Source organism: Microtus ochrogaster, chromosome 8 (genome assembly GCF_000317375.1).
Source record: "Microtus ochrogaster isolate Prairie Vole_2 chromosome 8, MicOch1.0, whole genome shotgun sequence".
NCBI lineage: Eukaryota > Metazoa > Chordata > Mammalia > Rodentia > Cricetidae > Microtus > Microtus ochrogaster.
The window spans coordinates 22074150-22088026 of record NC_022015.1 but is presented as its reverse complement, the minus strand read 5'-3'; the positions used below and the strand labels follow the sequence as shown (position 1 = coordinate 22088026).

The 13877-nt window shown below is 47.0% G+C and overlaps 1 protein-coding gene across 1 annotated transcript in view; it reads right to left on the bottom strand.

Moving 5' to 3' along the window:
* Plpp4 (phospholipid phosphatase 4) overlaps positions 1-13877 on the bottom strand; it is a 121416-nt gene that overhangs the window by 57315 nt on the left and 50224 nt on the right. The window contains exons 2-3 of the mRNA XM_005351355.3: positions 11158-11266; positions 2669-2759 (exon numbers count right to left, since the gene is read on the bottom strand). Of these exons, the coding sequence (XP_005351412.1) occupies positions 2669-2759; positions 11158-11266 (200 nt within the window). The remainder of the gene's footprint in view (positions 1-2668; positions 2760-11157; positions 11267-13877) is intronic.

The following is a 13877-nucleotide window of genomic DNA, read 5'->3' as shown; positions in this document are numbered from 1 at the left end:
AGAGGTGAGAGGCCTCTTTTGCAGAAGAGAGAAAATCCCCTACACTGTCTTGACTGAGTTCTCCCAGAGAGTCCTGACCAGACACAAACTGTGAGACAGCACGGAAATGACAGTGGTGGGCTTTCTCGTCAGGGTTGGCCCTGCCGTGATTTCGTGGGGAGTTCTGCTCTTTCTCATCCTGGGAGCACAGCCTCAGTGAAGGCCAGCCATCTGCGAGCAAGCATTACTGGCTGATCTTTCACTGTCCCACATGAATCTCAGTGAATTTATACACAGCTCCACGGCTCAAGAGCCCAGTACACCCCATACACACTCGAGACTGAGTGGGCTTGCAGACAGTACAGTCTCTGCAAAGGTTTGAAGTAAGTGAGCTGGAAAATACCAGCAGACGCGCTGTATGATCCACATGCCTGAAAGAGATGGAGAAGGATGGGAAGCTGGGGTGACCACATTCAGGAGAGCGCGAGTTGCTTCAGCATCCTGGAAGTACATGGGACTGATTGATTTTTATCTGAATGATACAGTTTGACAGGGTATTGACGCAGGGATCTTTGTGAGGTATCTATCCCAATAATCCTCATTCTCTAGATTGAAGGCAGGGCTCTGATCAGATGCTGGGTGGCTGGGAAGGCAGGAGAATGCATGGCCCCAGGCAAGAGTTCTTGCTGACTAAGGAGAGCCCCACAGGTCTAACTCATGTGGTGTTTTTACAGCATCTGGCAGCACCATTTTGACTGGTGGATCAGAAACACAAACAAGACTAGCTGATGAAGAAATTCAAAGTGGCATTTCCTATGGGTTGGCTTGCTAGGGGCTGGTTTTGAGGGCATTAAGGGTTATGGGCCTGCAGAGGATTTGAGAGCTTCTGCTGGTATTATTCGTGTAGTTTTAGGCAGTCCAGTAGTCCAATCTTTCCATACCAGGGTTCCTGGCTAGTCTGTAGCCTGAATACCTATAAGCTAGATGCTGTACAGGAAAAACGCTGCCATTCTTGTCTGTATGTAGTAGAGAGGAACTCTTGGGGCTCGGGTGTAAGCGCCTGGGTTAAAATCTTCTAAATACCCTCAGTACAGAACGACATGACACTGGCCCTCCCCTCCCCGAGAGAGTTCTGAATTCCAGGCTTGATTAGAAACCGCCTTGTCTTCTGATGTCGATGTTTAAGGTCGCCCTCCTGCCTCCAAATTTTCCTTCAAGTGTGGGTTGTTTGCAACCTCTGTGCACACTGCTGGCTTTCCGTCACTTTCTGGACAGAAACTCATTGATTTCAGCAAACAGAACAACCAATAATTCCTTTTTAGTTACCGCAGAGGAGGCAGAGTATGGTGCTCAATTTTGAAGTGCCACCCTAAGGGAGATTTAGCCAGGACTGAAAATGTCTAGAGGAGGTAGCCAGGGCTGCTTAGAGACGTCACAGGAACACAGTTCCATAGCCAGCAGTAAATTACAGCCACAACTATGACAGCCATTCTTGGGTCGTGCGACCAAATTCTCAGTCTACAGGTTAGTAGCCCAGAGCACACGTCTGACCTGACAGAGTGAGCCTGTAACGGCAAGCTGGCCAGAGTCAAGATTACTTTCAGCCTGGACAAACAACTGAGTTGAAGTCTCCATCTGGGAGACTGGGACCAAGAGGCCGTGAACATAGTGGTGGCCACTAGGGTAGCGCAGTCAGATGTGCAGGGAGAAAGCAGCACCACTGGGAGCCCAAGCCTCACAGAAAGCAAAGGTCTGGGGCAGAAGAAACCGAGTCCCGGCAGGAGAAGAGACCGGAAATGGAAGGAAGTGAGGAAGGGCATGTTTTAGGCAGAGCTGGTCACGAGTGCTTGACATCCCAGCTCTCTTCCTGCTGCATTCCCAGGGGGCACTGCTGTGCTTTCCCCTCCTTTTCTTGGAGTTGATAAAATTGCTTATTTTAGCTCTGTCTTTAAACCCATTATTTACTTGAGCTAATTTGAAAGGGAAACTTAACATTATTCTTTTCAACCAGACAGACTTAACTAAAGCTTGGTTCTGTAAAAATGGTCTCTATTCTTCGTCCTTGAGACACGCACTCTGCCTCATTCACGCTTTCTCTCTGAGAAAGAGAGGAGTGTCATGTGACGCTTTCATCTCCGTAAGCCCAGTGATTAACAAACACATCCCTTGGAGAGGAACCTCAGGTTCCAGACCAAACACCCCAGAGGATGGTTAAGTGAGCAGAATATAATAAACCCAAGCTTGGGCATAAAAGACTAGATAACTTAAAGTATATACATATTCAATTTAGTTTTCCAGAAGATTAAAAAGCTAGAGATTTAGACACAGGTTATATTACCTTGGTTGCTAAAACATCCCAGTAGGAGGATTTACTGACATTCTCTCTCTCTCTCTCTCTCTCTCTCTCTCTCTCTCTCTCTCTCTATGCATGTGTGTGCATGTACATGCGTGTGTGGTCCATGCACACGCAGGCACACTGGGCACCTTCTGAGAATCTCTCCTTCTGAGTGCCCTTTACTTTACACGGACTCAACACCTTCTAAGCTTATGTTGTCTTATTTTTCCAAAGTTTAATTTTGACCAAAGGAAAAAAAAAATCAGTTGGGTGTAAATGAGATTTTTTTTTCAGATTTGATTATCTAATTAAGATCATTCCCAGCCCCTAAAGCAAGAACTGTGAATACTCTACCTAAGAAGGCTTCCTTAATTTCAGTCTTGTCTGTCCGCCGGATAATTTTCACCACACAAATAACAGCCAAGGGTGTGAGGAAAGAAATTGCCTGGAAGAAACAACAAATAAGCTCTCATGAGGACTCTGATTTGCTTCGGATGTGGCAGTTCATAATTAGTCTCCGTTAACTTCAACTCGCTAGTCAAATGACCTTACCGAACTGACCTCAAACAAAGAAGGGCAATTTGTCTCTACCGAGCGAAAACACAGGCTTGGAAGGCTGGAGGTCTGATTGCAGGTTCTAATTGATTTGTAATTGCTGGGAGCCACATTGAAAGTGGGAGCTTTTTAAAGAATAAAAAATAGTGTATAATTATGATAGTTCATTGGCAGCAGTAAACCCTGGAAACACCAGACGTGTGTGTGTGTGTGTGTGTGTGTGTGTGTGTGTGTGTGTGTGTGTGTAGGGTGTATGATTGAAGGCTCTGGTTTCACCTCCCTAGAAACATGAGAGGGTAAACCTTTTTAATGAGAGTCAATCAACTCGTTCCCCTTTGAACCTCTTCTGTTGAATATCCATTTTTTTTTCTTTTAGGTTAGAAGGGAGTCCTTTCATACAAATTCTTCCTCCCAACTTCACCAGATAGAGAATCACCTGGAAATCAAACCTCCAGATATGTTTGTAAGGGAGTTTCAAGATTGGGTTAGTTCATGTAGCAAGGCACAACCTAACTGTGAGCAGTATATTCCGTGCGTAGGGTCCCAGATAGAATGACAAAGAAAAAGAGATTGCATCCCAGCACTCATCTCTCTCTCTCTCCTCTCTCTCTCTCTCTCTCTCTCTCTCTCTCTGTCTCTCCTTCCTGACTCAGATGCAATATGACCAGCCACCTCCTGCTTCTACTGACGTGACTTCCCCACCATCATGGACAAACTGTAAGCCAAAATAAATTGATTCTTCCTTAAGTTGTTTCTCCCCAGGTTTTTGACTATAGCAACAAGGAGCGTAACTAAGGTACATCTACCCAAATACACATTGGAATGAAGGTGGTGGGGTTCACATGCAGCCAGGCTCATCATAAAGCACCCTATGAGATCATTCCTGTATTAGAAGTATTTAAGGCTCATGATGGCTCTGAGATAATTTCTTGGGTTCAGAGATCAGCCTGGAGACACACAGCTTCTAAGTAAGAAGGCTGATCTTCTAAACCAAGTTTTCTGCCTCCAATATGGAGTTTCTTTAGTTACTGGTGCCACCAGGAGGGAAATTATTTACTTAATTCTTCATGTGTAACATCTCAGGACAACAGTGTCTGGATGGCCCGAACACTGCATCAATCAGGAAGTGATAGGAAGGGGTAGTAACTATAGACCCCTCATGTTCCCACTTAGGAATTAGTTAACATGCTCAGAAGAGGCATTACCTTTCACAGAAGAGCTTCCTCATAAGACAAAGTCATGGACAGAATTCATGCACATGACCATGACCTTTCAAAACAGCTTCTTCCCATTTCACTCAACTATTTTGAGCACTCCTCTTTGGTTTCCACCTTCAGAGATGACTTGTGAGACACCAAAAAGCCTTCCTTCTTATTTGCCGACATGTTTTTGTGACCACGAGAGGTAGTAACTGATTTGGGGTTGTACCCTTAGTAGTTAATGATTCTGGATGACACGGGCTATTTAAAAATCACTGATAGAACCTGGAAGTCAACTGCTCATAGCTGAATAGCCCCAGGGCTTGCTGGTATGGTGACACACTTATGCAGCTGGTCTGGGGACTGAGGATCTCAAACAGTCCTGATGCTGTTGATTGAGAAATACATCTTCACATTCAGACCCTGAAAACCAACATCTGGAGTATCTATCACCTTCTCACAGCCAAGACCACAACCAAGGCTCAAGTATCCTTTTTGACTCCAAATGCAAACATCAACCTCTAAGTATAGTTCACGCCACAGGCTACCAAAGAGGAGAGAGAAACTCATCAAATAGTGGCCTGTAAGGAAAACCACACCAAGTCAAGACTTAATAGAATAACACAGAACAGAAGAAAGTGTTGAGAGACAACCCTAGCCGACATGCTCTCATGTGTGTAAACAGAAATAAAACTCCAAATGAAATACGAACAGAAAATGCTTTCCCATGAGGCCCCGAAGGCTGGTAAAAGGGATTTTAGAGTAGGATGTTTTGGTCCAAATAGGGAATAGAGCATCAGGTAAGAAACATGCAGGCTCACTGCCAGGAATAGGAGCTAAGGAGTCACGGGGACCCATGGTAAGGACCTTTCTTTAAACATCATTCCCTGCCACAGATCTCCTGCTTTTAATTAGGTCTCCCTCCCCTCTGCTGCTGCCCAAACCAGCCTTCATTGTACCCACTCTGCAGCTTCCTAAGTCGGAGCTGTTGGGATCATTTTTATGACCACCAATCACCTGCTTACTGAGCCAGTACTAAGCACAGGGTGGGCCCGGGGACAGTTCAGTTCCCCAACTTTAAGAGCTCCAGGAAAGCGCTGCGACCTGCCAGAGTGCGCAGCTCCATCTCCAAACAGAAGTATCTGCGGCCAGCTACATGGTATGATCTCTTCCGTGTCCTAGCAACAGGAGGGGCACCAGTCTCATGCCTTTGTCCTGGCCACACACAGTGGTGTGGATGAAAAGCCCTATATCAGCAGTTCTCAACCTGTGGGTCACAGCCATTGGAAAAACACCTATTTTTGATGGTCTTAGGAACCGAAACACCACCCAGTAGCAAAATTACAGTTATGAAGCAACAATGAAATAAATTCATGGTTGGGGGTTCCTAAGCCCTTCAGAACGATGTGATTTCCAATGTCAGTGACCCAGTGTCCCACATTGTCTCGTTCATTTGAATACTTGTCCCCAGTATGCTGGAAAAGTATGTCACTGGGGGCTTTGTGTTTGGAAAGCCATAAATCACTCGTTTCCTGCTTGTAGTTTAAGATGTAAGCTCTGAGGGAACAGAGAGCCCACGCAGAACGGAGATATGTCTAGATTTACCATCCCCTCCCCGTTTGTTACCGGGTGTCTCGTCATACCCCAAATGAATGTAGCATGTATTCAGAGTACACCCCAGGGTACCAGGACCTCACAAGGGATGAAAGTGGGCTCCACACTAACTCTCCTCACCTGAGTAGAGGAACTGGGCAAAGGGAGAGTGTTGGGAACAATAAAGAACCGAGGACCTCAGGCATCTTGCCCAAGTAGTATATGACCACTGTCTCCAAGTGGGTTCCCCCTTGTATACCCACCAGTGAATCCCACACAGGAAATGCCCCCAGTGTCCAGATACTACTCCATCTAGAAATAGGGTCTGCCTCAGCACCGCTGGAAAGCGCGATGCTCTCCCAGATGTGTCCAGGAAAGGCAAGGCTGGAGCAGCCCATCTGCAGAGGGAGGCTGTGACCAGGGCAGGAAGGATTAACACCAAGGGAGTTAAGTCCACAGCATTCCAATGTCAGGATTCTAGTTGGGAAGGAGGCCGTCAAGGCTCATTCATGTCACAACACAGGGTCAAAGCGCCTACAGCTCTGGCACCTTACATAAAAGTGGGCAGCGAAGTGATCTTAAAGACAATTCCAACGTACACAGACACCCAGCCAAGGCCCCACTTTGGGTAAACAATGGCAACCTGTCACCAAGGGAAGGGCTGTCAAAGACTTAAAAAGAGACTACAAATTAAACTGTCTGTCACCAGCATAGTGTGTCTCTCCCCTTCCGTCCTCTCTCCACACTGAGTAGCTCCCATCTTCCTTAAAAGCTTCCCAGAATAGGAAATCCTCCTAGCAAGTCATCACAGTGACAGGAAGATTCTGGGAGAGGAAATCAAGTGAGCACTAGCTGTAACCAGAAGAGACAAAGAAAATGAGTTGGGTGATTCCTTGAAAGACAAGGGGAAAGTCTCAGAATCCTCTTCTCCGTCTCCCATTTAAGTCTAAATTGCTCTTCAGAGGTTTTCCCGCAGCGTTGAACAGCCCAGCTGACGTTTGTGTCTGTGCCCCCACTAGAATAGGAGGCATGTCATATCCAGGCCTGCATCACTACCACCCAGCCCTGGGCGTGGCTCACGGCAGCTCTTCCATCACTGGGTAGAGAGGAACAACGGTGATCAGCATTGAAACGAAGGCGCTCATCATCTGGCTCCATCCCTGCCTCCTCTGCCCCCTCACCCTACAGATACTTCCCCATAAACTCTGACTCAGTTCACCCGATCATTATTCCCCAATAAACCCTGACTCAGTGAGCCTCCACGGCCCTTTACTCCCACTTTGGAGCCTTAATGTCTGCATTTCCTGTGTGTCACATGCTGGCACCACCTTGCCACCTCATCCCAGTCCAAAGGTAGCATCACAGCATAAGGGCTTCTCAGTGTTCTGAGAGGGTCTGGTCTAGCTTCTAACAGTTGTAGGACCTCGGTAAAGTTTTTTTTTTTTTTTTTGGCTTTTCATCTTGAAATTACTGAGCTGATGACAAAATGGTGCCATCGGAAATCCTGAGAAGCATTACTGAGACGTTACTGAGATGAGATGAGCTCAAGTGCTGCCCTCAAGAAACCGTGGCCACCGTGGTAGCTCGTGATGGTGGGATGATGTGGATGGGGATAGATGATAGTGATGAGGATGGTGGTGAGGAAGATGGTGGTGAAGATGATGATGATGATGATGATGCTCCCAAAAAGTTTACTGAATCTCCCCTTTGACCTTTTCTGAAGCGAGAACCCTCAAAGTCTGGTCAACAATTTATTAAGGAGTGTAATGAAAAAAGAAACTCATGAAAACAGAACAAGGTAGACTCCGCTGCTGATCCAGCTGCCATTATTTTGGTAACCACAAGGCTTGCTCCGACCTCCCAAGAGAAAGAGCATGCAACCTCCTCCTCAGTTTTATCCAGTCATGTATCCAGAGAAAACCATGCCTGTAGTAACAGGGGCAGTGGGGCTGCGTCTCTGGCACCCGGCTGCCCCTACTGCTAGCTTTACCTGAAATAATTACACGGACACTGTATTCTTTTAATCACTGCTTGGCCCATTCTCTTCTAGGCTAACTCTCGCACCTGGACTAGCCCATTTCTAATCATCTGTGTGTAGCACCCCAAGGTGCGCTTACTGGGAAGATTCTAGCCTACGTCCATCCTGGGTCAGAGCTTCATCGCGTGTGCCTCAGAGAGCAGAGCTCTCACCTCTGCCCGCAAGAGTGGAGCATTGTGTCTCTCTGAGGCGTCTGCTCCTGAGAGGAGAGCTGTCGAGTCTGACCTCACTTCCTCTTCCTCCCACCTACGTTCTAACCTATCAGGGCAAGCAGCTTCTTTATTTAATCAACCAATGACCTTCCTCCATCAAAACTTGACTATTATGATTATCTATTAACAAGCTTACATTTTAAGTGAACTACACAATCACAATATCTTAATCAATAGCAGAAATATGCATATACATATAACAAAATTGACCTTAAATTTCTATCAATAAATCAAAATCTATACTAATACAAATTATTCATATCTATATCACATGCCCATAGGGCTTGTCATTCCTAAATGTCATGGGCCAAATAGATCAAATTTCCACAATACTTTCCAGATCCTATTTTATATCAGAGTTTATATGCAGGGTCCCTGAGGGTATGGTCTATACCTGACCTGACTTCCTGTTAAAATGCAAGCTAGGGATTTTCTGAGGATGTCAATACCACTTATTCCCCTTTGACTACATCGACTCAATCACCAAACCTTTACTATACTATTTTTCTGGTTACATTTGACAAAGGACCTTTGAAACACACAAACATACATGCATCCATGCATGCACACGCATGCACACTGCTGACTTGGAGCCACTCATTACTTGAAAAACATTTTAGTTAGAAAGTTAGAAAATTCACATTCAGAATAAAACATTCCAATCTACATAAAAGATCCAAGACTTTATGAACGAAAGAATGAAATTTAGGCCAGCGAGGTGGACAAGTCAGTAAAGGCACTGCCTGCTAAACCTCCACTACCTGCGTCCCACCACTGGAACCCATACAGAACGAGGCGAGGACCAACTCTCACAAGCTGTCCTCTGACTGTGACAGGCACACCATGCCATGTGTGCATGCATGCACTTCACACACACACACACACACACACACACCAGACAGATGAGCCTCCAAGAGAAACTGACCTAGATTAGACTAGTACAGGAGACTGTACGCTCCACTGAACAGTCTTCTTTAGACACTGGGAAAGTTTTCCAGAACCCAAAGTTGACAAACAACAGCTCACATTAAGCTCTTAATGAAATCTAGGTGAATGAATCTAATCATAGGACAGTACTTTCCACCTGTGGCTGCAGGTGCTTTACACGGCCCTTCTGCTCTCCTGCTGCCTCCGCAGACTGCGCTGACTCTTGTAGCCACATGCAAGAGCGCCGTCAACCACTCTTAACAAAGCAAAAGGCTGAAGCTGCTTAATTATAAGGTTAGAGAGTGAGCCAGTGCATGGAGCCAAATTCATGCTGATTCCTCAAGAATCACAGTACCGAATAACGTTTTGGCTTCTCATCCAAACCTAAATAACCTTTTGGCATCTCATCCAAACCACTGGCGATACACAAACTGTCTCATCCCACTTGTGTCTGTAGCCAGGACATTTGTGGCATCTGCAGCCAGTCTTCAAAACAGTCCATTGTTTAGAAAAACTAGGCCAGAGCTACAAATTTCTCTCGCTGTCCCGTGTGAACATTCATCTCCAAATTGTATTTTACGGCGCATGAAATGCAAAACCCTGGGAAGAATGGATCTGAGTGATAAACAGATGTTTCCCCCTAATTGTGCTGTGAAGTCATTAGCCACACACTGGTTCCTTCATATCTAGGATTTATTGAGTTAGGAGAGAATTGGAAAAGGATCTTATTGTAATATGTGAGTATTTGTTATGCTCTACCGCCAACCGACCTTAATAGTTCACTTTGCCTAAGATTTACAGAAATCTATTTTATTTTCCAAGCTGAAAAGTAATTATTAAAAGCAGCTGTAATAACACCTGAAGGTTCGTGCAGTATAGAAGGCATTTCAATTGCAGATATGAATATATTTCCAGCCATAGTTACTCAAGAAGCTTTCCTCTGTGAAATAAAGGGATTTCTTTCCAATAGCCCCGTGTGTACTGTCACTGTTCTGGAATAGTCACCGCAGTCTCCAGAAGCACGGGCATAATGATGGGGCAACAGAAATCACCTTCAAGCCACTAGGCAGCCCATCTGGAAGCTTTGTTATTGTTTCCGGTGGAGGGAGCATGTGACGGCTTCCTTTGCTACAGAATGGCTCACTGGCGATGCTCCAAGAGTAACTGGGCATCAGTAAGGAGTTCCAGAAGCTCTGGAACATTCAGGGCAGTCTCCCGGACCTACAGAGTTGGTTACTTGGATCTGACACTGTCATCTACCAGCTGCGTGGCTTCAGGAAAGGTCTCTCCTCTGTCTGGAAGGTACTTCTGATCTATAAGCAGTGGGTAGTAAAGACTCCTTCCTCTGTGACATAGGCTGGGACTGTATGAGGCAGACTTTCCATAGGCACTGACACACAAGGAGGAAGAAGTAAAAGGCTGTAGTTGCCACGTGGGAAGTGAAGGAGGTAAAATAATCCCATTATACTCACCAGCTGCTTGGGTGTTTGCTCAGTTGTTCTAGGACAGGGCCACAGAGAACATCTAGTGGTGAGGTAATGGGGGAGGCTTTTTTTTTGTTTGTGTCTGGGCATGTAATGTACACACGTGTATTTCTGCTGGCATGTGTGTGGGCGCACGTATGTGTGTGTAGCATGTATAGAGGTCTCTAGCTGAAATTGGATGTCTTCCGCAATGGCGCTCCACCTTAGATATTGAGGTGGGATCTCATATTTGATCCTAGCGTGCACTGATTTGCCTAGTCTGGCTTCCATGCTTGCTGAGGGTAGTTTGCTTCTGCCTTCCATGTGCTGGGATTATGGGCAGGGCACCACACCCACTCCGCATTTACTTGAGTTCAGGGGATCCAATCTCCAGTCCTCCCATGGGGCAAGAACTTTGCCTAAGAAGCCACTCCCCAGCCCACCACAGGGTCATCTTGTCAGTGGTCAACAACTGCCTAATCCAAACCAGATGCGAGGGTGGTTAGCAAAGCTCCCTACATGGACTTCCAGGCTTATCCTTAAAGGAAAAGGGGCAGGGATTCTTGTCACTAGCTTCTAGCCTGTTTTCACTACACTGACAATACGTGGAAGCACTCACCATAAGTCAGGTAAGGAAGTCTGCTCTTTCCCAAAGTGTTAGACAATCACAGTGTCTCAAGTGAGCCATCAGGGATGCTCTTGAACTGGAAGTGAGTTTTAACTGGGTGGATCGTTTTTTTTTTCTTTATTTAAAGTTGACTAATGTCTTCAACAGGGGTTGACCAGTGAGGATCAAAGCCCATTTGGTTCAGAGTTGGAACAGGGACATATCGGTCACCAAATCACGGGTACTTACAAACATGAGACGCGTAGGTATGTTGTCTGACTGCACCAAAGGATTTTTATAGAGCCAGATCTCTTCCGGCTGGATGACTCTCTGGAACGGATCCAAAAACTCTGTAAAACTGAAACAAAATGAAGAAAAGGACATGAAAGCCGAGCATTCAGTTGCTGGAGACAAACCCTGGGAAGCCACTTCTGCATGCCCTTAGGAGAGTCTTCCAGACTTCTGGGAAGGGGAGAATCAGCCCCGAGTGATGGTCCTCAGCCAGGTCCAACTGGACAAAGACAAAGAGACACTGAGACTGTATAGTCTTCTGTCCTCCTGGCAGCAGGGACTCATTCTTGGTAAGGAAACAGCTCTGATACTGTTTTACAAAGACTCTAAGAATTCAGGCTCCTTACGTGAGCTGAAAGTTCACGTGCCACACGATGGCTCATGTGGGGTCAAGGCTAGGCCAGCGCACAGTGTCTGAGAACAAAATGGGTCTGAGACAGAACCGGGGACTCAGGTGTCTCCCTTGACCTACCCAGGGGACAAGTGCCCTGCCCTCCCCGCTGTCGCCCAGATTAAGTCATGCTGCTGCTACTCCCTCCACTAGGGGGCAGAGGAAGGATGAGGAGACAGGACGTTGTTGGCCTGCTAATGGGCTAGCTCTAGGCATCTTTCACCCGGGGAGAGCCCACCTCTGCCGTGGGAAGCCACCACACTCCCGAGCCTGGGCTACATCTCCATTAGCTGGACCACAGAAAGCAATTATTAAAAAGGGAAGTGGTGGGAGTGTGGGAGACAGGCAATAGGAATTCACTTTTTTTAGATTTCAGCTATTAACCTCTGCCCAGCCTCTCCAACCCCATCTCCACCTAAACCTCATTCAGAATGGTTTCAGGCACGAATGGCTGGGGGCCAGAGCATCAGGAGGTTCCAGTTTTCCACTGCCAGGCTGAGAAATTTTGATCCTGAGCTAATAAGCTGGGACTCGCCAAAGTGGTGCCTCTGGCAATGTAATGCCCGGGATCTGAAGAAGAGCAGAGGAATGGAGGCAACAGGATAGTCAGGGGCATACAACTACCCCAGTAAGAGATGCCTGCAGCATGGCCAGGAGGACGCATGGGAGGGCGTGTGGTTGAAGTCCGGTCCAAGCTTCTAGTTTGGTATACTATGGACCAAGATGAGGAGCATGGGGTGGCAGCTAGAAGAAGAGGAGGACAGGATGATCCTCCAGGGACTTTTAGAGTACCTAGCAGCCTTAGTCTTCCCACAGCCATCCGTTTCAGTCCTGGATCCAGGAATTCCCTCTGCCACAGGCAAAAGGAAGGAAGGAAGGAAGGAAGGAAGGAAGGAAGGAAGGAAGGAAGGAAGGAAGGAAGGGGAGGAAAAAAAGAACAGTCACCCAAGAGCCAGGTTCTAGCCAAATTGGGGACCTTAGAACCTCAATTTGAATCCCAAACTTGGGTGTCATATGATCATGGTCTGTCGGTATCTTTCATGCCAATTTTCAACAATGACCCCACAAGTCAGTGACTGTAAGCTGAGAGCCACCTGGGATGTCTGACCCACTGGGAGGCTCCAATACTGTCAAACTTAATGTCACATCCATTCCGAGCAGCTTCACGGTATATTGTAATCCAGCGGACCGGCCTTGCAGTCAAGTCGACCATGAGTCTAAAAGAAGCAATTCCTGTCTGTTTCTACACGCCTTCTCCCTTCTCTGGGCCTTTACCTCTAACTGCTAAGCATTGGTGTACTTGGGAATTCCAAGAAGAGGCGCCTTCGGCAGCTCTGCTCAGCCCTGTGTCCACACCACTCCACCTGGAGTTGCTGAGCGTCACCTGACAAACACTTGCCAGTATAGCAGTCACTGCCATAGAAACCAGCCAAGCCCTCACCAACCTGAGCCCAGACTGTGTCTACTGCAGAATGGGGCCCCACGTGTGCCAAGAACCAGGTCTGCAAAGCCGCCACGGGCCCTGGGTACTTTCTCTGAGGTAAGATGTGCCAAGCACCTCCCTGGACATCAGGAAACTGCTCCCTGGCACAGAACCCCCACCATGAAGCTGCTCTCCATGCTACGGAGCAAAGCACTGCCCCTTTGTGGGCTGCAGTGTACACGCCTGCAAGGGGGAAGCCACAGCTGGAGGTGGGTGAGAACCTTCTAGAGGCTTCCTAGTCAGGTGGACAAGCAGTAGGGACAGGCCCTGGGGATGTGGATTCTCCTGGTGCTCTGCTCCAGCGCTGACCCAGGGATCCCTGAAGGGCCTGCACTTTTAACTCCAAGAAACTTGATGATGCAACCTTCATTGTTTACAATCCCGGTGTTTCAATCCAGCCCTGGCTCTGCAGAGCAGGGGAAGTCCTTTCTGTAACACCCCAATCATCAGTTTCCTCGTCTGTGAACTGACCCTGTCTTATAGAACCGGCATGGAACTTACATTGAAAGAACACACATGGAGACTGGGCTGAAACTCAGTTGGTAGATGCTGGCTGAGCACGCACAAGGCCCCGGGCTTCTGTTCCTATCAACTAGGTGATGGTGTGCAACTATAATCCCAGCTCTCAGAGAGTGGAGGCAGGAGGATGGGTTGAAGCAGACTGGAGGCTAGCCTGGACTATATGAGAAAGGAAAGGAAAAATGAAGGGAAAGGGGGAAATAGAGGGGAAGGCAGAGAAAAATTAAAAGGCTGGGAAGAGGAAAAGGGGGATTTTGAAACACACAGAATCCCAAACAAAACATA